The sequence below is a fragment of the Amborella trichopoda genome, chromosome 9, assembly GCF_054954075.1.
Source record: "Amborella trichopoda isolate Santa Cruz 75 chromosome 9, AtrichopodaSantaCruz75HAP2 v2.0, whole genome shotgun sequence".
NCBI classification, from domain to species: Eukaryota; Viridiplantae; Streptophyta; class Magnoliopsida; order Amborellales; family Amborellaceae; genus Amborella; species Amborella trichopoda.
The window spans coordinates 22265046-22290062 of record NC_142344.1 but is presented as its reverse complement, the minus strand read 5'-3'; the positions used below and the strand labels follow the sequence as shown (position 1 = coordinate 22290062).

General features: G+C 36.9%; 1 protein-coding gene across 1 annotated transcript; it reads left to right on the top strand.

The window, feature by feature from the left end:
• The first annotated feature begins 1720 nt into the window (after nt 1-1720).
• Nucleotides 1721-20006, top strand: LOC18436458 (Cyclophilin-like peptidyl-prolyl cis-trans isomerase family protein). The gene is made up of 7 exons (XM_006846478.4): nt 1721-1979; nt 5468-5546; nt 10172-10219; nt 17497-17520; nt 17758-17940; nt 19416-19491; nt 19580-20006. Exons 1-7 carry the CDS (start codon nt 1908-1910, stop codon nt 19746-19748), a joined length of 651 nt encoding a protein of 216 aa, XP_006846541.1. The 5' UTR covers nt 1721-1907; the 3' UTR covers nt 19749-20006.
• Nucleotides 20007-25017: the final 5011 nt, after the last annotated feature.

The window sequence follows — 25017 nt, the reverse complement described above, 5'->3', positions numbered from 1 at the left end:
AAACTAGGTCGTATGCGAGCAACATGCACCACGGTACCTCAGTTGTGGGTGCTTAGTTAAGTCGTTCATAACTAAGACAAAAGAGGTATAGGCTCAACACTGACCCCTGATATAGAATAAAAACTCACTTGCCTCTCCACTAGTTGTTCGCACGCTAGTTAGCGCTCTCTCGTACATATCTCTCACCATATCAGTATAGTATTTAGATACTTGTTTATTTTCTAACATCCACCAAATTAAATCTTAAGGTACTCTATCATAAGTTTTTTCTTGATAAAAAACATACCATGTAGAGGTCTTTTTCATTTGTCATAAGCTTCTCAATCAGTTACCTAAGTAGGAAAATAGCGTCAATTATTGACCTTCCTCACATAAAACTGAATGGTTTTTTGAGACACATGTTTCATGCCTTAGTCATTTACTTAATCAATCTCTCTCAGAGCTTTATAATATAGCTCATAAGTTTGATTCCTTGATAGTTCACACAATTCTGTATATCTTCTTTGTTTTTGTTAATAAGTACCGCAATACTTTTTTTCTCCACTCATCTAACAATTTTTTTTTTTGTCAACACCCTGTTGAACATCTTAGTCGGCCAATCAAAGCTGATGTCTTTGATATACTTCTAAACCTGTATTGGATACCATCTCGTCCTAAATCTTTTCCTATCTTCATCCACTTGAGAGCTTCTTACATATCCTAATCCTACGAATGTATTTATGACCTTTGCCCTCATTTATGTCAGTAGTTTTTTCTATCACCTTGTTTCCAGTGTATGTATCATTTAATAATTTTTTTGAAAATAAACTCTCCACCGATCGTTGACCTTTTGATCTTCACTAAGACCCTGTGTTCCTCACTCTTAATGCAATTAAGATGGCCTAGGCCTTATAGAAATTGCATATTTTTTTAGAGCGATATTTCAATAAGAAATATTCAGACGAATAAGTGTCCATTTTTTTTTGAGTGAATAAGAAATATCAATTTTTAAAGTGTCAAACATGAATGTAAGAAAAAAAACTAGGATGCAGTTTATATAAGGCCCAGGCTTTATAAATACAAAATAATGCTTCACCTTGAATCTTCGTCCTTGAAAGCACTCTGGGCATTGAAAATCTCCATGATGCTCTAAAATTGATTTTCAATACACCATGAAATTTGAAGTTCAAAAAATGTTACAGATCTTACGAATATGTAGACACTTCTTTTTAGGATGAAATGAATGGTTTAGATAATATATTACATATTCACTATTTTTAGGGCTTGAAATATTTTTTTTTCCATAACCATAACTGTCAAGGCCGAGTTGATTAATTATAATTTTCGTTGAGTTTTGATACGAGGCTTTACCTTTTTTTTTTGTTTTTTTTAATACAGGCTACAACCCGATCAGAAACATTTTTCCACTAATGAAAATGCCTCTACTATTAATTTATGGGGAAAGTTTATATAGTGCCGAGGCTCTAAACAATCAAATTTGAGCCTACATAAAAAATTTCACTCAAAAATGTTGTTTTCATGCCCAAATATCCTCAAATTGATCATCTCGACATCAAATGCATAGACATGAAAAAAAAATAGATTTCAAGTTTTGAAAATAAAATATTTTATAATATATTTCTGGACAATCAATTTTCAAGATTTTTAAGTTTTTATAGATATAGATCGATACTATTTTTGAAGCTTTAAACTTTATAAATAATGGTGAAAATATATTTTAAGGCTATCACAAGGATTTTCATTTTTCAAACCACACTTCTCTCGATACTAGGCTCTATACAAACCGCACCCTTGATTTATTAATGCTCCTCAACAACAACTGTGCTGTTTCGGACAACTCCCAATTCGCAAGTACCATGCCATTGCATTAAAAAGAAGAAATCGATGAGGAGAAGAAGCGCAGAGAGATGAGGAAGAAGAGCCTGGTGGCTTTGCTGGTTCTCGCCATTGTCGTTATTGGGTTCACCATCTCTCACAAGGTGCCCCCTTTCTTGCCCCCAACCTCGCTTGATGCTTTCTCTTTTTCCTTTCCTTTCTGGTCCTCTTTTCTTGCAAAATGAGAGGATGGGTTCACCTGATTTTTCTTCAAATTCTTAGTGGGTGATTGCTTTCATTTTCTGTTGGTTATCTTCCTTCTATTTTGATTGAATTCTGAGGTGGGTTTCTCAGTTTCTGTCAAAATAAGGCTATCAAGTAGTTCTGTTCTGTATGTTTGATGTATTTTTTTTCAAATTATACTTGCTTTCAATGAACCAACCAGGGTCTTTTTTTTTTTTTTTTATTTCTATATTTTTTTGAAGGATTGGATTTGATCCATTGGTGTTAATGTTCTTGATTGTCAGTGATCATTCCTAATTTGAGGGGTTGTCAAAGTGGATATTTATGTAAGGCCAGTCTATGAGCTGCGGTGTGGAATGAGAAATGAATTTATTTGGGGGGAACCCACATAGAACTAACGGATTTTAAGTTCTGTTCTCACGTCCTGTCGAGCTGGTTTGAGTTAAAAATGAGGGAATTTATTATAGAAATCTTCACCATGTACTTTTGGCTTTGAATTTGATTATATGATCTGAAATGAGTCTGCTAGACAGGTTTTGCACTTGCCTTTAGACACACCTTTTCTGATGTGGAGTGTAGTGGAAGACTTTGGCAATAAATGTCTCCCACACAATTTGTACCCCTTCTTGAATTGCTACTGGCAATGTACCCAATGCATCCTTCACTGTGTTTTTGAATAACTTCTTTCGTTGTGTTATTACTACCTATACCCATGTAGCCAAAGATATTGACTAATGGATCTGCCCATGTAGAAGCTCTTCATAATTCTCAATTGGCTCATTTCAAATGGGATTCACTTCCCAAACTAAAGAGTTTTCCTCTAACCTGTTTACTTTAGTTCTTAACATCTTTCCAATTGGGTCAATAACTCAGCGCCCTCTGTCCGGGGTGTGCACCTAGGGATGGACAAGTATATTGGTTGTGTTTTTGGTCATCTGGTTTCTTGTTCATTTATTTGGTCATGCATTTAGAATGTGACATGTCTAAGTCAGGAGAGTATCCATCTCTGATGGCCATTTTAGCTATTGATTGAGATACGATGTGGAGGAAATCATTTTTTTCCTTTTTGGTCAGAAGAAATTACTCCATTTAGCAATGTCGAACTTAGGTGTTCTCAATTGGCTAGAGGTTGCTCAATCCCTACTTGAGTAAAGTCTTACTTGCAAGCATCTCACTCTTTTTTGTTAGTATATCTTCATTTTTGTATATTGGATTAGCCTTATTTATGATTCCTATTTATATGACACAAGTATAACTGCATCTGGTTAGCTGGGTACTCATAGCTTTCCTTTCTTGACTTGGATCCTATTTCACATTCTTCATCCTCGCCTATATGCAATCAACCCTACTCAAGGATGATACTAGAGATGGTCCACACACACATTCTTTTTCTCATTGAATATGCTTTCATCTATCTTAACTTGAGTGGCTAGACTGTTGTTGTTTCCCATAAATGGGACTTATGCATAATTGCATAGAGTTAGTGTATTAACGAGGGATCTGATCTCAAATTTTGCTTTCTATACTATATGCTTGGATAAAGGGAAAATTCCTTGTAACTGCATTTTCCTTGGTCCAAATGGATGGAATTTATTTTTGTGAGGGATTCTTTTATGTTCCAATGGTCAACTAATGAATTCTGGCCATGGATTCCTGTAAGTTTTAACTGATGCTAGTCTCAAAAACTACTGACACGCTGCTTCTGCCTATACAATCACTGGAGAGCCCATTGCTCTTCATTCATACAATACACAGTTTCAGAAACCTCTGTAATGTCTTCAAGTAATGGTTAATCTTTCCTATATTGGAATTCTGGCCATGGATTCCTGTGAGTTTTAACTGATTCTAGTCTCAAAAACTACTGACACGCTGCTGCTGCCTATACAATCACTGGAGAGCCCATTGCTCTTCATTTATACAATGCACAGCTTCTGAAACCTTTGTAATGCCTTCAAGTAATGTATATTGGAGCTCTTCTAAACCTGTCAAAGGAATTTTTCTGTTTGATATTGAAGATTCAAACTCATAAAAAGAGTAGCTTCAAATATTTGTTGCTTCTCCTAGTCGTTCACAAGTCTGCACAATCATCTCCACTTTGGTGGAAAAAAAATGGATACTGTTCATTTTCAATATTACTTGGACCTTGGTGAGTGTTTCTACCTATCTAGAAAAACAAATGGGTAAGCCCTTTCCATGTTATGCTATCTGGACATTCCTTATGACTGTAGTCCGACATCTGTGGAATTCATTGGGAGCTATTTGAGAGCAATCCGTTTTCCAAGTCACTGTTTTCCAAAATCCATACTCTCTAAATTGATTTGACAAAAATTATTGCAAAATTAACTCTCCTGTTGATAGGTCTGACCTATTGATTATTTCAACACTGAAGTTCCTTCATGTGACTAGAATCAGTTGGGACTGATTTTGGTGAACAGAGGTTTAAGGTGGATTTTGCCTTTAGCAATGTAATCGCTTCCAAAAATCAAATATGTTCAACTTTTTAAAATTCAGATTTGTATAAAGAACCCCAATAATCTTCTTTATTGATTTTTCTCCAAAATAACCATACCAGAGAAAAGACTCCCAGATTTGGCCAAATCTAGCCAGCTCTTGCCTTAGTTCAGAGAAAACTGTGATTTATAACTCAAGCGTGCTTTGATTGCGCACTTGAGGGAAAACCCACTTTGCTGAGAACCCTTCTCAAGGGTTCAACTATGGGTTTCTTCTTAAAAGAAAACTCTTGTGCCATAACTCTTTTTCGTTTTTCCTGGTAAGATTCCCAAATTAGCTCTTATTAGGTTTTCAAGTGATTTTATGTCTTCTTTGTTTTTTGGTTTTGTAGAAATTTTTGGTCTATCTAGTGGTTGGATTGTTACATTTGGACCTTAGGTTATGATACATTAAATAATCATGCATATTTTGATATGAATGAGTTGATCAATGCTAATGCCAGGGTTCATGTGATTGTCCAAGGCTCTGCAAAGTAAAGATTAGAAATGCATTTATGAAGTACATGCTGAAGCAAATCCTACCACTGAACTAACCAAAAAAGTCCACACTGAATTTAATGCTTGTTTTTGAGCTTTCCTCTCTGTCTTTTTTTTTATTTTTTATTTTATAATTTACTGTCTTTCATTAATGTGAATACTAAGCTGTACAACTTGTGTTTCAGCTGTTTTGGACACACATCTTTCCTCATATTTATGCATGAGCCTTATCATGCAGCACCTGACAAATGATAATCTATATTTTATGAATTTGTTCTTTGATCCCTCTGATCACATGCTTTGAAATACCACAGGATTTTCATACATATTTGGTATGGTCTTTGTTGTACTTCTGATAAGCGTCATCTTTCATTTATTCAATAGGTGTATAGTTTCTTATGACACTATTATATTTACTTTAGGAGGAAATACAAAAGGAAGATATCCATGAAATCACTCATAGAGTGTACTTGGATGTGAATATTGATGGTCAGCATGCTGGTAAGTGAACTTTCCACTATTTATTTCCTTGTCATGATTTATTTATTTTTAACTGTTACTTTGATTTCATTCTCAACTTCGAACTAGTAGACCGGAATGGCTTTTGTTTATTTGGTTGGTTTGCTGAACATTTTCAGGAAACTAAGAAATTTCGCTTCTACATCTTGAAGCATCATGATGGTATTCATAGTAGATACATATGGGCAATTTTATCATTTTTCGACTACGGTCTTAACAGTTCCTACTTTGGAACTGTTTTCTTTAATATTTGAGACTTCCTGCCATGTTATTGGACTTTCGAATGTGGCATTTGGAATTCCTCTCTGGATTCATACACGTGTGTGTGTGTGTGTGCATGCATGCACACTCCTAGGGTAGTGTCATTTCTTATGTTCCTTTTATAGTTGTCCTGTTATTTGTTTATGGACATTATTGTCCTCACTGGTGAAGCATCTCACGTTTCTATATTTTAAGCAAGTTCAGTTTTTGGGGTGAAAAGGTTTAGTTACTCCTGTTTCATTGGGAAGGTGGCAGTTTCTTTTTTAATGCAATGACTCCTATTTTAGTGGTGGCTCCTACTTTAATCCTATATCTCTTGAAATGTACAAATATCTGAACTCACGCATTATTACATTCCAAGCCTCTCTTTACTTTTTCATCAATCTTCTCCTGTTCCAGTATGGAAATATATTTTAAATGTTCCTACCTCCTCATGTCTTTGCCATTGTGAGCTTTTCTATTCTCAATCCTTTTGAAATTGTTGGAGGGTCGCACCTTTAACCTGAGGTCTCTCCTCATTCTAACCCAGTCACAGATCCTGTTGATCCTTCCAGTTCATCTAAGGTATGTAAAGCTGGCTGTCCTTCCATTCCTCTGAAATATTGACCCGTACTTCATGTATCTCTTTCGTTTATTTGTACATCTCCTCATCTTATAAGTAGGCATCTGTATCTCATTACTGGAGGGAAACGATGCAATGAGAGAGGCAAGCCCCACAGGACAATTACACATATTGGGTGTCTGTTTTTAAACTGTAATTGAAGTTTGGTGGCAATTTTCAGTGTTAAAAAGCTACGATTCCTTCAATATTTATCCACAATATGTGATTGAATATTAAGAGAAATTTGCATTAGTTACTTAAAGCATTGTTCACCATCTCTTTCCCTTGGATTCATGAAAAATTAGGACATCCTCCAAATGGATATTAGTGGTCCATTCTCCATTGGGACTCGAAGGATTTGCTTCCACTCTAGAAGCTCGACTCTGCAATCCGAGACACGGGATGTCGATTCCGGGTGATTCCATGATATTTGGGATCTTGTTTCAGGAAATTAGGAAAGTTGATTCCATGCAAATGGTATCCAGATCCCTATGCCAAAAATCGTGGTTCCATGATCAAGCGGAACCACGATTCGACCAAGTTGGAGTATCCTCTACTTGGGAGCGAGTTTGACTGGCACATGTTTTGGTTCAATTACAATGGAGTGTGTGGATCTCCAATTTTTTAATACCGAAAAACTTTTTGAATACCATGATTTTCTGCATTTTGACCTTGTGATTTGTGACTTGTGTCTAATTTCAAGAAAGGCAACAAGTGTGGGCAAGGAGAGAGAAGGAAGAAGTTGGAAGGAGATACAAAAGTTAGTCGCATTGTGGTTCTATTGAGGAATGAGGAGGCGATCAATACCGATCACTTCACTGGAGATAGTTAATTGGGTCATGTCCACCTCCGGCAGAATTTCTATCATTTGATGTTTGTCAACCAATTCAAGTCACTCGTGGGGTTGCCTTACGGGTGATGGAATGACATATATGCTTGGAAAATGTGAGACCCCTTTTGTGTATCATTGAGCCTCTAGAAATCGTCGACGGAGGAGAACTATTGAGAATTGTATACGGCAATATCTTCCTTTTTTTCTTGTTTTACAAAGCAGAGCTTAGCTATTATGGTTTTTTGGAAACACTGTATCACAACTTTCTTAAATGTAATCATGAATTGATATTCAAGTGGTCCCTGTCCAATCCAACCAGTTGGTTCCAAAAATGAGGACGTGTGTGAACATAGGCATACTAGATAGGTGTGAAATTAATTTTTACAATGAATCTTGCTTAAGTATTTTTTTTTATCAGGGTGTGTGACGAAGCTTTTGTCAACTCCAAGGTTAAGATGAAATAGATGTGTGTTATACATCTTGTTAATGGTACATTATTATCCTAATGAAAGTACATAAGGGGAGCTGAGAGAATTTATTCTTGTCATTGCGTGCGAGAAGGAGATGATCACAATGTTTCCTAAGGAATTTGAGGAGAACGGGAGTCCATGAAACCCCCCAATGACTGTATTAGAGAGAGACAGAGAGAGAGGGAGACATGGTCAAAGGCACAAAGCTTCTTTCGTGCGAGAGAGAGAGAGCCGAGGTCAAGGACACAAAGATTCTTTCGTGTCCGAGGACTCTGGTAGGCTATATTGGATTTTGAGTATCACTACTTGTATGAAATCATTACTCTTATGACAAGAAAAATTCAAAGAGAATTTCAATCATATGATTTTTGTTTACATTGGTACTTGGGTTTGTGAATTTGGATAAAGTTAAACATATTGTTCTTTGGAATTAGCTCCCAAATTATAATACAGGGGAAAGCGAACTACAGGAATCTTGATCCTATGCACAACGGAACGCAATCCCATTTATTAAGAAACACGCTCCTATGTAGATAAGAAAATGCTCTTGTGCAAATATGGATCCCGCTCCCTAAAAGCTAGGGATTTCGGTCCCTTTACATGACCATGTACAGACCTCGTTCCCTCTACTATGGAACTTCGAGCCTACCTCGGTCCACACTCCCACTCCCAACTCCCAATCCTGGATCTCTTGTCACTCCCGTTTTGGGTAAATGTGATACAGACAAGTTATGATTATTCTTTCCTCTTTTTCTTTTTCCCTTTTTTTTTTTCTTTCTTTTGATCTCTCAGGACTGCCACATGACCCTGTCATCCGAGCCAAGGCTTGGAGAGAGTGGTCTTCTATGGAGCTTGATACTCCATTGGGACCCACATCTGGCATTCACACTCTGGCCATGTGACATCATGGAATCATCCAAATTGAGGTGTGTGTCCCCATAATGTCAATGGAAATAGATGTGTAACCTATATAACAGATACTGCTCAAGTAAGGTCATTTCCTACAAAAACAGGGACAGTACTTCTTTTGCTTTATTTCGATGACCTCTTGGATCATATGATGAGTTTTGTTCGTCTAGACCTCACCAAATCATGTCATGGTTTCTACTTTTGCAAAGTGACATGAAAGTCCTGTACTCCAAAGATGATGGGGCATCTAGGGAAGATCCTCCACTTTATGGCCTCTTGGCAATTTAGTTCAGACATTGCTCCCAAATATCGTTCATACCTCTTGGTCTTCATTTGGGCAGTTCCTGTGTTATGTACCATATTAGTGGGAACTTCCGATGAAGCTTTTTTGTCCCCTGCTTCTGCCTCCATAGAGGTTGTTCAATCTTGTAATGTTAGTTTCATTGGATGTCTCGATATGAAATACCAGCTTTTTTTAGTTTTTCATGGGAAACTTATTTTCATTGGACTGCAAGATTTTGTATCCATATCCAACATGGAGTTGGAATATAAATTGATCATCCACTTGCAGTGTGATGCTTTTATTACGTAGGTCACTTTCTCAGGCATACTGATTACCTCCACACTCTAATCCACACACTTCTACATGGAAATGATATTGACACCATATGGATTTCCTCTAATCTGGTATCGCATTAGTATACCTGGGTTAGATCTCCTTTATATTTCATTCATCTGATTTTCATTTCGCAGATTTGTTCACCAAGGCCATGACTTGTGCATGTGATTATTTTTTGGTGGGCAATAGGAGAAACTTCATTGAGGCCTGATCTCCATTCATGATTGTATTCAAGCTTTAGTTAGCTGATGTATTTGCCAAAGCCATGACTTGTGTACAAGATTGGTTTTTGGTTGGTGCTTGTTGACCTTATTGCATTTGTTCGATGGGGAGTATTAGATGCAGTCATAGTATATGTATTTGTAATTCATTTCATTACTCAAGGATATCAATATAATTGTATGTAAACCGTGGGCATGTTAGTCATGGTCTATTTATATTATGTCTGTTTTAAAGCTTGCCTGTTAGGGCATGGTGAGATGAATGGAAACCTAAAGCTTATTCTCCTCAGTCTTGTGGTTTGCTCTCTATCGTTCTCTCTCTCTCTCTCTCTCTCTCTCACACACACACACACACACACACACACACACACACACACACACACACACACACACACACACACACATGCACGCATGCACACACACATGCACACCCACATACAAAGATTTTATGCGTCTTACTATGAACAAATGCATTACCATTTTTTGTGACATATATGACTTATCACACCTGAATAGAATAATTTAATCGTGGAAGATTTAGAATATTTACTTATTTATGCATTGTTTTTTAATCTTCCGGTAACTTATAACTGTTTCAATTGGGAAACAAGTTTGTGTTGCCTCTTCATGGATTAGAATTGTACCTTTCTTGTATGTATTTTGACTCACAAACTTGCATTTGGATCCTGTACAGGTAGAATTGTTATTGGCTTGTATGGTCAGGTGGTCCCAAAAACTGTTGGTATGTTTGGTCCATATCTCCTGTTATTATTTATTGTTGTGATCTCAATATCAAATTTTAAACGAGAACTGACTATCCCTTTTCCTGGGCTTCTTGAATTTGCATATTGTTTTATGTAATATTATCATAGTATTTGCAAGATAGCTATTCACATATCTTTTAGTGCTTGAACATATGGTGAATATTGAGTTCATGGAACTTGATGTATCAATCTCTTAGTTTGCAATAAGAAACAATATTTGTAGTTCTTGTCAATTTATTATTTTCTGAAATCTATTGGAACTCCTAATCTTCTTGACACAAATTGATTGTGGATGCTCAATTGAGTGTAATAAACACCCTTTATATGTTTTGTTCCCCTTTTCTAAAGGAATCTGGCAATGTGGTTCAATTTACTAGAAACTAGAATGCAGTTTCTTTACTGTCCACTCCCTGCTTGAACTAAACGATTGTCTGTTGTGAAATGTGGGTATACATGACCTTTTTCTTTACACCCTCTGCCATAAATGTAAATTAATGGATTCATGGATTTCTTGCTCTATAAAACTCGTTGGAAACATTTTCTCAAAAAAAAAAAAAAAAAATTTTCTCAAAAAAAAAAACCTCATTGGGAACATCGGTGGAAGAGTTGGAGGCGAGCAACAAATGGGTACAGCAAAAGATTCTCACAGGGGATTGGAATGATGGATATGGACAATGTAATTAAAAGATAATGATAAAAGAGATGTAATTAAAAGTGTGGGAATATTGTTGTACCTGTGGTAAACTTGGAGCTGGTATTTTGGGTTTGTGGAAAGATGGGGTGGAGTTGGGAGGATGGTGAGAATGTTAATTGATAGGTGGGGTTGTGAATGCAAAAGCAACCAAATACACGAAAAAGACTGAAGAATTGGCTAAGTATTGACATGTGTTGACTTAGTACTGAAAATAAGGGTCCATCACTCTTTTATTGTCAAGATTTTCTGTTAGAAGATTTGTTTTATGTATATTCTTGTATTTGGAAGTACGTATTTGTACAAGGGCATTTTCATAAAGCTGTTACCTAATGTAACACAACTTAATTAATAAAAGTATTCCTTGTCCTCGGCATGCCTCTACTGCGCAGTTTTGTTCATGCTAAAGCCTAGTGTGCCTCCTAGTCTTCTCTCTCTTGTTTTCCTCTTGTTTGTATTCTAAGTGCAAGACCTTGTCAGTATCAGTAATTTAGCATGGTATCAGGGCAGGCTTGGTGAATAAAAAAATCCAGCTGCACTAGTTTTATCTCTCTTGATCCCTTTCTAAGTTATTCTCTTAGTTAGGGTTCCATTAATATGAAGAAACTGTAAGTTCATTCATCTCTGTGTTTTCGTGGATGCTTTCTTTTCGATCTTAGAGTTTTGCTCAAAGTCTTCAATTATATTGTTTAGATATCCCTTCTCTATCTAAACTGAGTTTTTTTTTTTTTGCAAACTAGTTTTTTTGCTTTATAGAAATCAGTCTACTCTGTTTCTTGCTCTCCAAGACCTCCCCTTATTCTCCCTTCTCCACATCTGGTGCGATTATAATTTGTGCCCATTTTCCTCAGCATGGCACAATCATCGCGTTCTAATTCCTGCTCATTCCTAAATCCTCAATATATTTGTCAAAGTTGAATATGCTAATTTATTGTCTGGAAAGGGACTGTTGTTCCTTTCATCAGATGCCAACGTCCCTATGGCCATTTGGATGGATCCACTGGGCCCACCACCAGAATACACCATTCAAGAAAGCACAAATTCAGATGAAAAGAAAGAGATCACTACAATGGTCAATTCAACCTATAAGGAATGGCTCACTAAAGATCAAAATCTTATTGGCTGGATTAATTCAACCTTTCTTGAAGAAATTTGGGCTCAAGTGGTTAATCTACCTACAACGTAGGTGTTTGGACGGCCCTTGGTGAGCCTTATTGTTAGGAATCGGAGGCTTGTGTCATGCAATTAAAAATCTGAGAATGGGATGCATCAATGTCTGAATTTTATAACAAGGTAATAGCAAGGAATCATTCCCCTTCTTTTTCCAACCTTCGAGCCCGGTTGCTACAGTATGAGGCATTCTTCTTTCGGAGATAGGCACATAAATTGTCTCCCAGTAATGAGAACCATAATATCCTTGTTACTAACAAGAACAATACTACACCAAATTCTAATAATTTTCAGGGAACTAATGGAGGTCGTGGGGGTCTACGTGGTAAACAAAAGGGCTTGGTGGCAGAAACTTCTATGGTACTGCTTGGGGTCTCTAATCTACTCTAATGGAAATTGAAATAGAGTCATCTGTCAAATATGTGGAAGAGGAGGACATTAAGCCGGCAACTATTTCGACAGATACAAGAATGACAATGAATTTAATAGCGGAAATCAAATCATTACCTTGGCCCATACTGAGAGTACAGCTGCAACATTAAATAATTCTGTGGAATCTCTTGCCATTACTTCTCCTACTGATGGAGCATGGACTGTGGATAGTGGGGCTGCCAACCATGTATCTCGAGATCCTGGTTTGTTTTCTTCCCTCGATCCTTTTACTGCTAGTGGTTCTATTATAATTGCCGATGGGTCCTCCGTCAACATCACACATGTGCGTAATATCACAGTTGAGTCTTCTTTTGGTCTTATTCACTTGAATCATGTTTTGCTTGTTCACAATCTTTCCTAACTTGTGCGTGATCATGGGATTAACTGTCTATTTACTTCCGAATTTGTTTCCTTGAAGGAAGAACAATCGGGAATCATGTTCCCTAGGGGAACTCGTCGTGGACAGTTAAATGTGATATATTGCCTTATGAAAAAGTATCCGATGCTGGTCTTGAGTAAATGTTAGTCAAGACACTGATTTATGGCATCATCTGGGTCATTGCAATAATGAGTCATTTAATAAACTTTGTAATGAGCCTCAAATGTCACAGATCTTAGTCGATTCCTTTGTTATGGATGTCAGTTAGGCAAAAGTTCTAAACTTCGCTTTTCTTTATTTAATTAAAGAGCTTCTTCGCCATTTGAGGTCATTCATTCTAATGTGTGGGGTCCTCCACCTGTTTGTTTTTATTCTCGTTCTTATTAGTATGTTACATTCATTGATGATTATTCAAGTTATGCATGGGTGATTTTTCCCTTTGATGTATTTGGGGTGTTCATGAAGTTCCAAGTCATTTGTTGAAAAACATTACTTGAAAATGAATCTTATTTTTTTGTAGTGATGGAGGGAGTGAGTAATTATCCCATGCTTTCAAAAAACTGCCTAAAGGATCATGGGATAGAACAAAAGGTGTCTTGTCCCCACACTCCAGCCCAAAACAGAGTTGGTGAGAGAAAGAATCTGGATATTAATGAAGTAGCATTGTCTCTTATGTTTTCTAGTGGTGTGCCCAAGTACTTATGTACCGAGGCTTTTCACACAGCTGTATGCCCTATTAATAGGCTGTCATCAAGTGCTCTTAATGGGATCAGCGTCCATATAGTACTTAGTAAACATCCAGATTATTCTTTGATGAAGTCCTTTGGATGCTATGCATATGTGCACATAGATAACAACCAAAGAAATAAGCTCTCTCCCCTAAGACTGAAGTGTGTATATTTGTTGGCTATGCTGATGAGTATAGAGGATATAGATGTTGCAATCCTAAATTGAAGAATATTAATTTCCAGGCATTTTGTTTTTGATGAAAGGCGCTTATGGTAACCTCCAAAGGAAATGTTCACAAGTGATGCATGTTTTAAAGGGAATAAATTTAAGATGGCACTGTTCATCGCCAACCTATGATAGTTGGAAAATTCTAAACACTTGTGAAAAAACGACATAATAAGAAGAGAAACAATGCGGAACATATTGGAGATGACACTGACATAAATAGGGCAGATGGAAACATACCTGAAACAAATCAAGGTGGCGGCTAGATTGAAGAAAATATCCATGCAGGGGCATCATATGACTCAGGAGAACATTTTCGACACTTCTTTGATACCAATGAAGAAATGCAAATTAAACAAGTCAACAAAGACATTGTATATCAAAGAAGGTCAAAGATTGGACCGGAATCTCATAATTTGCAGTCAACTTTACAAGATTTCCAACAACCTCAAGATAGAGAACTACACGAGGATGAATAACAAGATGAAGTCAGTTTGAGAAGTGAACAAGAGTGAAACATCATATTGATAGATGGGTTAGCTATGGAAGTTTCCCACATAATTTTCAGGTGTTTAGTGTGAAATGACAACGATAAAAGAACCCAGAAATTTCTTTGAAAGCTAGAAGAGATGAGAGGTGGATTAGAGCCATGGCAAAAGAGATACGAGCCATGCATCTTAACCGTGCTTGGTGCATTGTACGAAGACCGAGAAACCGAGAGACAAGAATGTGGTGAGTTGTAAATGGGTACACGAAGTGAAATATGAACCTGATGGAGCATGGTTAGGTTTAAGGCAAGACTTGTGGGAAGAGGATTTAACCAACGGCATGGCTTAGACTATGAGGAAACCTTTAGTCTAGTTGTTAAAATTATTTCCGTAAAAGTTGTTTTATCTCTTGCCTTCATGCACGGTTTCTTTATCAATCGGATTTTAAAAATGCTTTCTTGCATGGAGAATTAAAGGAAGAAGTATATATGGAATGGTATATATGGAGCAACCACTTGGGTTCAATGAAAACAAACCCAGTTGAATATGTTTGTAAGTTAAAGGATATATATAGGGGTTGAAGCAGGCATCCATTACCTGGTTCCACAGTTTTTATGATGCATTAAAGGGGAGAGTTTTATTCGATCAGCCAGTGATAGCTCTCTATTCCTTTAGAAAGTTGAGAAAGGCACTGTTATTAGTTTGTTATGTGGATGACATTATTGTTACAGGAAGCAATATGGGGATGATAAATGAGGTAAAGGAGTTCCTTAATGTGAGGTTTCAAATGAAGGGTCTAGGAGAATTGAGGTTTCCTACGAATTGCAGTGGATAATTTTTGTAGTGAGATTTGCTTTTCATGTAAAAACTGTGCTGGGAAAGGCCAATATGTTGAGTTGTAAACCTTAGTTGCACTCCAGTAGCTTTAAATAGAAGATTATGTGCCGATCAAGGAGCCCCACTGTTAGAGCTAGAAAATTGGCAGGGGCATTACAATATTTGACTCCTACTCGACCATATATTTCATAAGCTGTTAGTCAAATATGTCAGTACATGCCTGCACCAACCATTGTACACATGGAGGCATTGAAAAGGATTATGATGTATATGAAAGATTCCAATGGCAGTGGTTTGTTGTATAAGAAAAATAAACAAGTGAGTGTGGACTTGGGGTCTATAGTTGGATAGTTAGATGTAGATTGGGCAGGAGATCCTGATTCTAGAAAATTAGTTTCTGATTATTGTGTTTTTTGGGAGATAATTTAATATCGTAGAAGAGTAGAAAATAGAAAGCCCTTGCCAGATCAAGCACTGAAGCAGAATATAGGGCTTTTGCTGGAACAGTGTCAGAGATTGCATGGTTTCGTAGTCTCATATCTTGGTTGGGTTGTAAAGTTGGCAGATTGTCCATCTACTGCGACAATAGAAGTGCTTTAGCAATTGCTACAAACCCAATAGCATGAAACACATTGAGAATGATTACTATTTATCCCAGAAAAGGTTGAGGCAGAAGAGGTTGAAACAAACTTTATTGGTACAAAAAATCAAATTGCAGATATACTTACAAAACGTTGATCAAGGGAAAGGCATGATTACCTAGGAAGCAAGTTGTACATGTTGAGAGGGAGAGTTAGAAGACTTGTTTTATGTATATTGTTTTTGTTTTATGTAAATTCTTGTATTTGGAAATATGTATTTTGCAAGGGCATTTTCATAAAGCTTTTCACCAAATGTAATACCACTTATTTAATATAAGTGTCCATTGTCTTGGGCATGCCTCTACTGCTCAGTTCTGTTCATACCAAATCCTAGGGTGCCTCTTAGTCTCCTCTCTCTTGTTTTCTGTTGTTTTCCTCTTGTTTGTGTTCCAGGCGGAAGACGTTGTCAGGATAAGTAAATTTAACATTTTCCTGAGATGCCCATATTTTAGTTCTTGAAGAAGGAGGTTGATTAATGAGAAATGGAATCTAAAGTGGGGAAAATCTGCTTCATGGAGGAAATTACCTTGTTTTCATATATTTTTAAACTAGTTCCATAGAGATGCTGGTGTGTAGGGTTAGAGAGGTAGTTGTTAGAGAAACATTAACTGTCGGGAAAGGGGGGCAACAACTGACAATAGGTGAGGTGTTGAACTCCAAAGGTGCCAAAATACGTCTTTCCACTTATTTGATGGAACATTCTAAGTGTGGAAGCAATTATGGATGGGTCGATATGGTGGCCTGGATTTTTGGGACTTTCTTAAGTATTTTATGTGTTATTGACGATATCAAAGATTGCTAGAAGTTGCTGGCAGGGCTTATAGTGAAACTAGATGAAGTTGGGAGGAAAATCCTGAGAAATGGGTTATGAGGGTTATGGATTGTATTATTATGTAGGAATAGACTTAAGTGAAGGAAATGGAGGGCACAAAATGGAGTGAATTTAAGGGGTATAACAGTGGGAGGTGTCACTTTTAACATAAGAAGGCAAAGGAGAACTGAGACATGAAGTTACAGTATTTCGGGTTCAAGGGGAGGGCTACAGGTGTAGCAAGTTGATGAGATGGCCTAGTTTTTAGTGGATTTTTCTAGTGATAGGTGGTTGTGGATCTGCTACGCTTATTGTTGGAAGTTTTCACAACTGTGAGAGAGAGAGAGAGAGAGAGAGAGAGAGAGAGAGAGAGAGAGAGAGAGAGAGAGATCTTACTGAGACATGTGAAAATGACATGTTGGATGAATGCATCGTTCATTGTGTGTACTTGCATGCGTGTGTGTGTGTGTGTGTGTGTGTGTGGTGCACGCTCGCATGCATGTGTATGTTTGTTTGTGCGTGTGTGCATGCTTGCATTTGTTTGTTTGTTTGTTTGTCTGTTTAGTCTTATATTGAGCACTCACGTATTTTGTTCTCTTTGTAGATAATTTATTATCATACACATCTGTTGGCATTTTACAGGCTAAATATTAGACATAATTGTCATTTTCTTATCTGGGTTAATTGATCCATATGGTTTCATTATTTCAGTTGATTTTTTGCTTATAGATTTTCTGCATGCCTTTTAATTTTTATTGTTTCAATTTAACATTTGCATTCTATTCCCTGTTTTTTTTTCAATATGGTACTTCATTGTTCCCTGAAATAGACATGTATCTGTCATTTTTGCAGAAAATTTCAGAGCTCTATGTACAGGTACTCCAAGTTGGATCTAGTTGGTTCTTTCAGTGATAATTCTCCTGCATTTGTTAAGTTTATATGGGCTTTTGAAACTTTCTGTGGCTTTCTTCCTTTTTGATGGAATTCACCACTCTGGCTGAGTATCTAAATTCTATCCTTTATGTCCTTAGTCTAGTGTTTAGAAGTGCTCTCGTATAGTGAGGAGTTCTGCAGAACACCTTATCATTGTCCTCTGCATTGTCTTCATTACAGATGAGAAAGGGATAGGCATCAATGGGAAGAAATTACACTACAAAGGTACACCCTTTCACCGTATCATCCCTGGCTTTATGATGCAAGGTGGTGACATCCTTCATGGAGATGGAAGGGGGAGCGAATCCATTTATGGAGGAACTTTTCCTGATGAAAATTTCAAGATTAAACATTCCAGTGCAGGTGCTCCCTCCAATATTTTGTTATGTTATCTCTCTTTTATTTCTCTGTGGAGCAGTTTTGACCTAGCATAGAATGCATCCTTAGAATTTTAGTAAAGATGCTGCTCATAAAATCTTATCATGATTCACTGCAGATTGTAATGATTATTTTTTACATGATTGTAAATTCTTTACTCAAATGGGCCAGTTGTTCCTCCAAAATATTTTGTAAACTTGTGTTAAATTTTATTTAAATGGCCGCCAAATCTGGGGTACCAAATGGGACTCCTGTTATCCTATGAATCATACTGTCATTGGTGAGCTTTTTCTTCCGGGACTAGGTCCTGAATTTAAAGTGGGAATTTTATAGTTGTTCAAAACAACCTAATATGCGAGTGTTTGGTGTCTTGAGTGTTCACTACATGGAGCCCAAGCTGTGATCATGGTGTCTAGTGTGTCCATTACATGTGGCTTTATTATTGTCTTTTTAGATGAACCAGATGCTGATCACTAGCTGCAATATACAGGCGTGATCATTACATGCTTAGGGCTTATGTTTTTCTTTTGGCAAAAAGTGGAATCTTGAAACTCTTCAAATCATTTTTCATATAATTTGCATAAAAACGTGGAGGTGGTACAAATTATATATACATATTTCTCATCATATTAGTTTCGATAGTAAACAATCAAGGCATTTCAAGTATGTGAATCTTGAAAAGGATTATTTTGTTTTTTTAAATAATAACGTGTCAATAAGGGGAAAAAATGTGTTAATAAGGGAAAGCTATACATTAAGTTGTACACATACACACCAACATGCACGTCAGAAGAGAGGAAGAGAAAGAAAAGGAGGGGATGACAGATTGGTGTAAGAATGAGCTCTTGCGTGGAAAACTAAGTGCGAGGAGCCATGTACACATGCAAGGAGCTCAAATGAGTTATAGTTCAAGGTCTGACAGAAATGTCAAGCATCTAAAATGACTTACAGCTGGGTTTAAGTCCAGCTATGAAGCACTAATAAGCTCGTTGGGTTACATGTCTCATTGAAAGCATTTTGTTGATGATTGTTGAAATATCTGCTGCATGGCATTGGCTAAAATTAGATTTCATCCTCTTCAAGGCTCTTCTTTCCATTGCGGAATATTGGCACATCCCAAAAACTCAAATGGCCGTAGTGTTTTCTTTATGCCCTTAATGCTTTCTTCAAGGCCTTAGATGTGCAACCATCATTGGATTAACACTGATCAGTTTTTTGTTTATGAGTTGGATTGAGTTAACTTCACGTTCTTGCTGGACTGAGAACTCCAGCCAAAGAGATTGCAAATCGTCAATTCCATATGGAAGTCTCTATTTTTCTTGGCTTCATAGTAGATCACAACAGTTTGTTTACAACTGAAACATTTTTCTCATTTGAGAATATTAAGCACTTAATGGCTTCTCCAGAATAATAAACCCTTTGATTTCCCATAATGTATTCATTCTTGTTCTTGCTTTCAGGTATCGTGTCCATGGTGAATAACGGCCCTGATTCTAATGGATCCCAATTCTTCATAACCACTGTTAAGACTAGCTGGTAAGCATCTTCCATTATACAATGTAGTGTGGCTCCTTTCTCTCCCTTATTCTGCCACTTGATGCCATGTGGATTCTTTTGTTTAAAGGCTGGATGGGGAGCATGTTGCTTTTGGGAAGGTAATTCAAGGTATGGACACTGTCTTTGCAATAGAGGGAGGGGCAGGGACATATGATGGAAAGCCTCGGAAAAAAGTTGATATAGCTGATTCAGGGGAGATACTGTTAAACAAGTTGGAGGAGGATTTCAATTCATAACCATATTCTGCATCTGGATTACTGAATGATGCATCAAGGCAGTCCATCCACTGCTGATTACTGTATCTTATCCACGAGAACTGAATCAGAAACATTGAGAGTTCTTCTTATTAGGGCATCTAGCCAGTTTGACACTTTTTTCATTAGGTTAGCTGTGCGGAAGCTTAGCTCTGATCTTATCAGGAGCTCTAATTAGTGAGTTCATTATTGTACATTAAATCATTCGTTTGATGTAACACAGTAACTGTTGTAAAGGAATTGCGACTGGTTATGTTTATGGGATTGTCTACAAAGAGACCATGTATCATAGAGGTCATAATCATTTCCACTCAATAGATGTCAAATTGGATGTTTTGGGGTGAGTCATGAAATCTGATAATATTTTTTTGGAACTTTGTGTCTATTCAATGGCACTCTTACAATCGCTCATTGTGAATTTAAGGGACAAAAATGATTATGACCTCCATGTATAAAAGCTAAATGGGCTCATTGTAGACAATCCTTATGTTTATTTGCAATTTTATCAAACTCCTTACAAGCTCTTTATGCCTAGCTTGTTGAGGTCTTCATCCTTACAGGCCTTGACTGATTGGCATAAGCTCTTTGTAGTGAGTGTTATGTTTGTCATATCTTTTTGCCCATAATTTTCAGTAGGGTTTGTATAATATGATAAATTTAGCAACTGAATGAGATGCGAGATGCTAAATTCTAACATGTTGTTCACCTTAATAACTTGAGAGCACCATAGATATTTTTACTTTTGAAAGATGAGGGGATGTCGATGAGAGCACCGAATTTTTTTTTTTCTTTTGAAAGAACAGAGAGGATGGTGGGAAAGGGACGATGGGTTAGGGCGCCCTTGCCCCAGATGATGAAAGATTAAGCTGCCTGTAAACTGTCAATTGAGAAGAGGAAAATAACTGCTATCCTGTACCTATCAATACATCCTAATGCACAATTCAAACCTCTCATATGGTGACATGTTTTGATGTGCTTTACATCTGCTCTCCTGGGTATTCCCTTCTACAGCTAACCAATTCCATCCATTAACCAAATTGTTGTGAACCCCAATGTAGGTATTATCTGCTACTCACTTGGAAAACAACCAAAAGCATTTGTCATTGTTCAAAAAGCTTGCCTCATTTTGTATGCCAAAAAGAGAGTGCGAGGGGATCCTTTGGGCAATTCGTTGAAAACGGCAGCCTCATTTTATTTTATTTTTGGGTGCATTTCAATCTTCTTGCTGCAAAATTTAGACTCTATGGGATGCTTTCCTTTGAACTCTAATCTTATTAACATGCAAAATTTTCTCTTTTGATTTTCTCCGTCGATACTGCGCTACAGGTCAGTTCGCTCATCTACTCGGTTATATTGTGCTATGTCAGTTTGCTTATAATCACCTTTTTATATTTACACTTGTGGAAAAAGATTGTTAGTTTTTGTTATGATGCTTCTATATATGGAGTATTTTTTTAGTATTCAATATTTTTTTATACTTACTACCGTAACTTTACAATGTAGTAATATTTTTTCTCTATGGGTATTTTAGATAATTAATCAAAAGTAAAATAGATATTCAATAAAAAAAAATGTATTTATTAGGCTATGTTTGATTGCACTCAAATCTATATATTTCAGAATTTTGTATAATTCAAATAATTTTTTATATTGAAAAAAAAAAATTTATTTGACAGCCCAAAAGCGCATCCCGAAATATCAAGATATTCACACAAAATCTATATTTTCAAAAATTCTAGTATGACTTGAATTTTACGAAATATGATTTCTCCGTCAAAATAACTTTTGCGTCTCCTCACTGTATACGAGCACTCTCTCTAAGATGAGCCTCTCTCTCTCTCTCTCTCTCTCTCTCTCTCTCTCTCTCTCTCTCACTCTGAAATCCCCATTTCCTTTGACTCTTCTATCATAAGACCCTCATAAACCCTGATTCTTTGCAAAACACATTCGAAAGATCCTCACCTATAACTAGAAATTCAAGGCTTCTCTCTCTAGATCAAAGAAACTCTAGAAATTCAGTTTCTCTCTAGATCAAAAAAGCCCTATATAGACATTCAGTTTCTTAAAGCATGAATAGCTTTTCAGGCCACTAACAGAGTAGAAGAACTTTGGAAGGTGTCTTAAGGTGCTGATGGGCTTGCTTTAGGAACGGGCTGGAAGTAAACGAGGAGAAATCTATCCTCCAATTTCACAGAGATCTTGGGGTGTATATTTTAGATATCACAAATGTCAATAGAAATGGAAGAGCAAATCAATGTATATAGATATCACAAATTTCAATAGAATTGGAAGAACAAATCAATGTAACAAATGTCAATAGAAATAGAAGAGCAAATCAAATGAGCCATGCGATTAAAGAGCTCGTATTTGTAGTGGGAACGAGTGAATAGGAATGAGAAACCTATTCCTTTAGAGAGATAGAGACAGGTGCCATGAGTTAAGGGGCTGGGCTTTGTAGTGGGAACGAGTGAATAGGAATGAGAAATCTATTCCATAGAGACAGTTAGTGCCATGAGTTAAGGGCTGGGCTTTGTAGTGGGAACGAGTGAATAGGAATCAGAAACTTATTCCTTTAGAGATATAGAGAACATTTACTCGAGAATGTAAAATGGCCCCAAGGGATTAGATTGTACATTGGTCCTACCAGTCCAAACTGTAATTATTCGGAAAAATAATTTTCCATACCCTATTGCTTTCAATATGGAATAACAAACAATCATAAAAACACATAGATCAAGATAATATATTATCCAAATAAATGAAAAAGGCAGCTACGCTTTTATTCATATTTCAAGATATATGAATATTAAACTCTGATTTCGTCAAATATAACCTTTCAACTATAGTGGAGAATGATATTATCTATATGATGTGTGACATCATCTACATGAAGCATTAATTGTTTCGTAACAACTAATTAAATACAAAAAATTTCTTATAGAAATATCTATTTACTCTTAATGACCAAATCATTGTTTGAAAATTTTGTACTACAAAGCAATGGTAATGAGTGTCCAATAATATTGAGTATATTAATGAAATATTTTATGTGGGAATACCCAAACAAAATCCAAGATTATATTAGCTTATAATAACAATGCTCAAGTTTCTCTAACCCTCATTTTTAGTGTTTGGTGTATTTTTAAGGCCAATTTTTGGATACGTCTTTTTTACCTTGATCGATGTCCTCATCAGAGTTAGAAAACTCAATCGACTTTTTGCACTCGGCCGAGTAACTCGGGCTCAAGCACTGGCCGAGCTTGAGTCGTCCCGATTTCATGGTCCTCCCTTTAGGAGAAACCCCTACACTACACTACTCGGTTGAGTTACCGTACAACTCGGCTGATTTGTACACTACCCGGCCGAGTAGTGTACTACTCGGTGATTTTATCAAAAAATTGAAGGACGTTTTCCCTGTGCAGAAAAGGCTTCGGAAAATCTTGTTAAGTGGATTCTGTATGCCCCAATCCTGAATTTTGCAGGACTTTACAGGCCTTTTTCAGATTGGATCAATTCCATTATTGGAGCTTTTGCTCTTGTTATATTGGGGAAGAGATCTCCATCATTTTGTTTGAGAATTTTGTGTGATACAGGTCTCAACCCCCACCCTCTCTGGTTTCCCAATAGGCCAGCACAACCATAATCTCTCTCTTTCTCTCACAGTCTATATCTCTTTGCAGTCTCTCTCTCAATCAACATGATCTCTCTCATACACTCTCTTTGTGGGTTGGGGCAAGCTGCCTGAACTTCTCTCTCTCTCTCTCTCTCTCTTTTTGTCTCTCTCTTGGGTTGGGGCAAGGTGCCCCAACCTCTCTCTCCTTCGCTATCTTGGTCCAACCTCTCTCTTTCTCTCTGGGCTGGGGCAAGCTGCGCCCCCCCCCCCCCCCCCCCCCATTTCTCCCTTCTCCCTCTCCCTCTCCCTCTTTTTCAATTTCTCTCTATCTGTTGGTTTTCCTCTCTTTCTTTCTCGCTCTCTCTCTCAAAATTTATTAAATTCATTTTATTTGTACAATGCATATTGAAAAAAGTGTGATGTGAATCTATAGATCCTCTTTTAATCTCAAATTAATTTTTAGTAATTGAGAGTTGTATTTTGTATGTATATTAATTTCTTTCGTATTTTTATTTTTAAAAGAATTAAATATAGTTCTTATATTTAAATGCTTTTCAAAAAAATCAAAACGATATGATGAGGGAGGACATCGCTTGACAATACATTGACAAATTAAATGATCAGGGTAGAACTAAATGTCATTTTTTGCAGGGGTGACTTTTTTAGCAGTATTAATCACCTAAAACAATACCTCACCAAAGTACAAGGTAATGTTCGGCCGTGCCCTCAAGTGCCTGTGGCTGTTAAATAGTAGATCTTTCAACAACTACAAGACGTAAAGGAAAAAATATACAGAGGCAGAGGGAAGTGAAGGAGATAGGGAGAGTATTACAAATCTGATAGATGAGGAGGACGAAGGCGCACATTTTGAAGCTCAAATGGAATAAACTAGGTTTACCAGTCTAGTAGATCTTCATGATAGACAAGCACAAATTTCGCAGATGTATGGTAGATTGTTCGAGCCACTGAAGCATCTTCTAGCCATCCAGATCCCATACTGCTAAGTATGAGAGGATGTACGCCTTCGTTTTTAAGATCCACATCTACTAGATTGAGGAGGACTTCATCATTCATCCTTCTGCACTAAGTCAGCCTTCTACTACTGTCCGACCAGAGCCAACCACCTAATCAAATGTGCACCACCCCATGAGCCTTCCATTATCGATCCTCATAGATTGTAATATCATTAGACTAAAATCAATCTGTAATGAAGGTAAAACATCAAAGAAAAGGCTCCTAAAGTGGTCGAGAGATTCTTCTTCTTGAATGTCGTGCCATTTAATATGGCTAATTCGGAATACTACCTTACGATGGTATCTGTGATAGTAGATACGAGTCCGGGTTTCAAAGCACCGACTGTGAATGACTTTGTAGGTCTAGTCTTGCAAGAAACCATTTGGAATATCAATCGACATATTACAAAATGTAAGAAGAACTGGTTAAGGACTGGTGTAACCATCGTAACAGATGGTTGGAAAGATAAAGTCTACAACATATTGTGAACTTTTTTATTAATAGCTCGAAGGATATAGTGTACCATTCTAGTCTTGATCTCTCTAATAAAAAAAGGCTTGAAAGACTTCTAGATAACCGCTTTACGAAGGTTGTAGAGGATATTCGGGTGGAGAACGCAGTGCA

What these genes read in the sequence shown, in the direction of transcription:
- LOC18436458 (XM_006846478.4), top strand. Translation starts at nt 1,908, where the DNA reads ATGAGGAAGAAGAGCCTGGTGGCTTTGCTGGTTCTCGCCATTGTCGTT. An exon ending in TTTCAGAGCTCTATGTACAG is followed by an intron (nt 17,521 to 17,757) that starts GTACTCCAAGTT and finishes TCTTCATTACAG; the next exon opens with ATGAGAAAGGGATAGGCATC. An exon ending in GATTAAACATTCCAGTGCAG is followed by an intron (nt 17,941 to 19,415) that starts GTGCTCCCTCCA and finishes TCTTGCTTTCAG; the next exon opens with GTATCGTGTCCATGGTGAAT.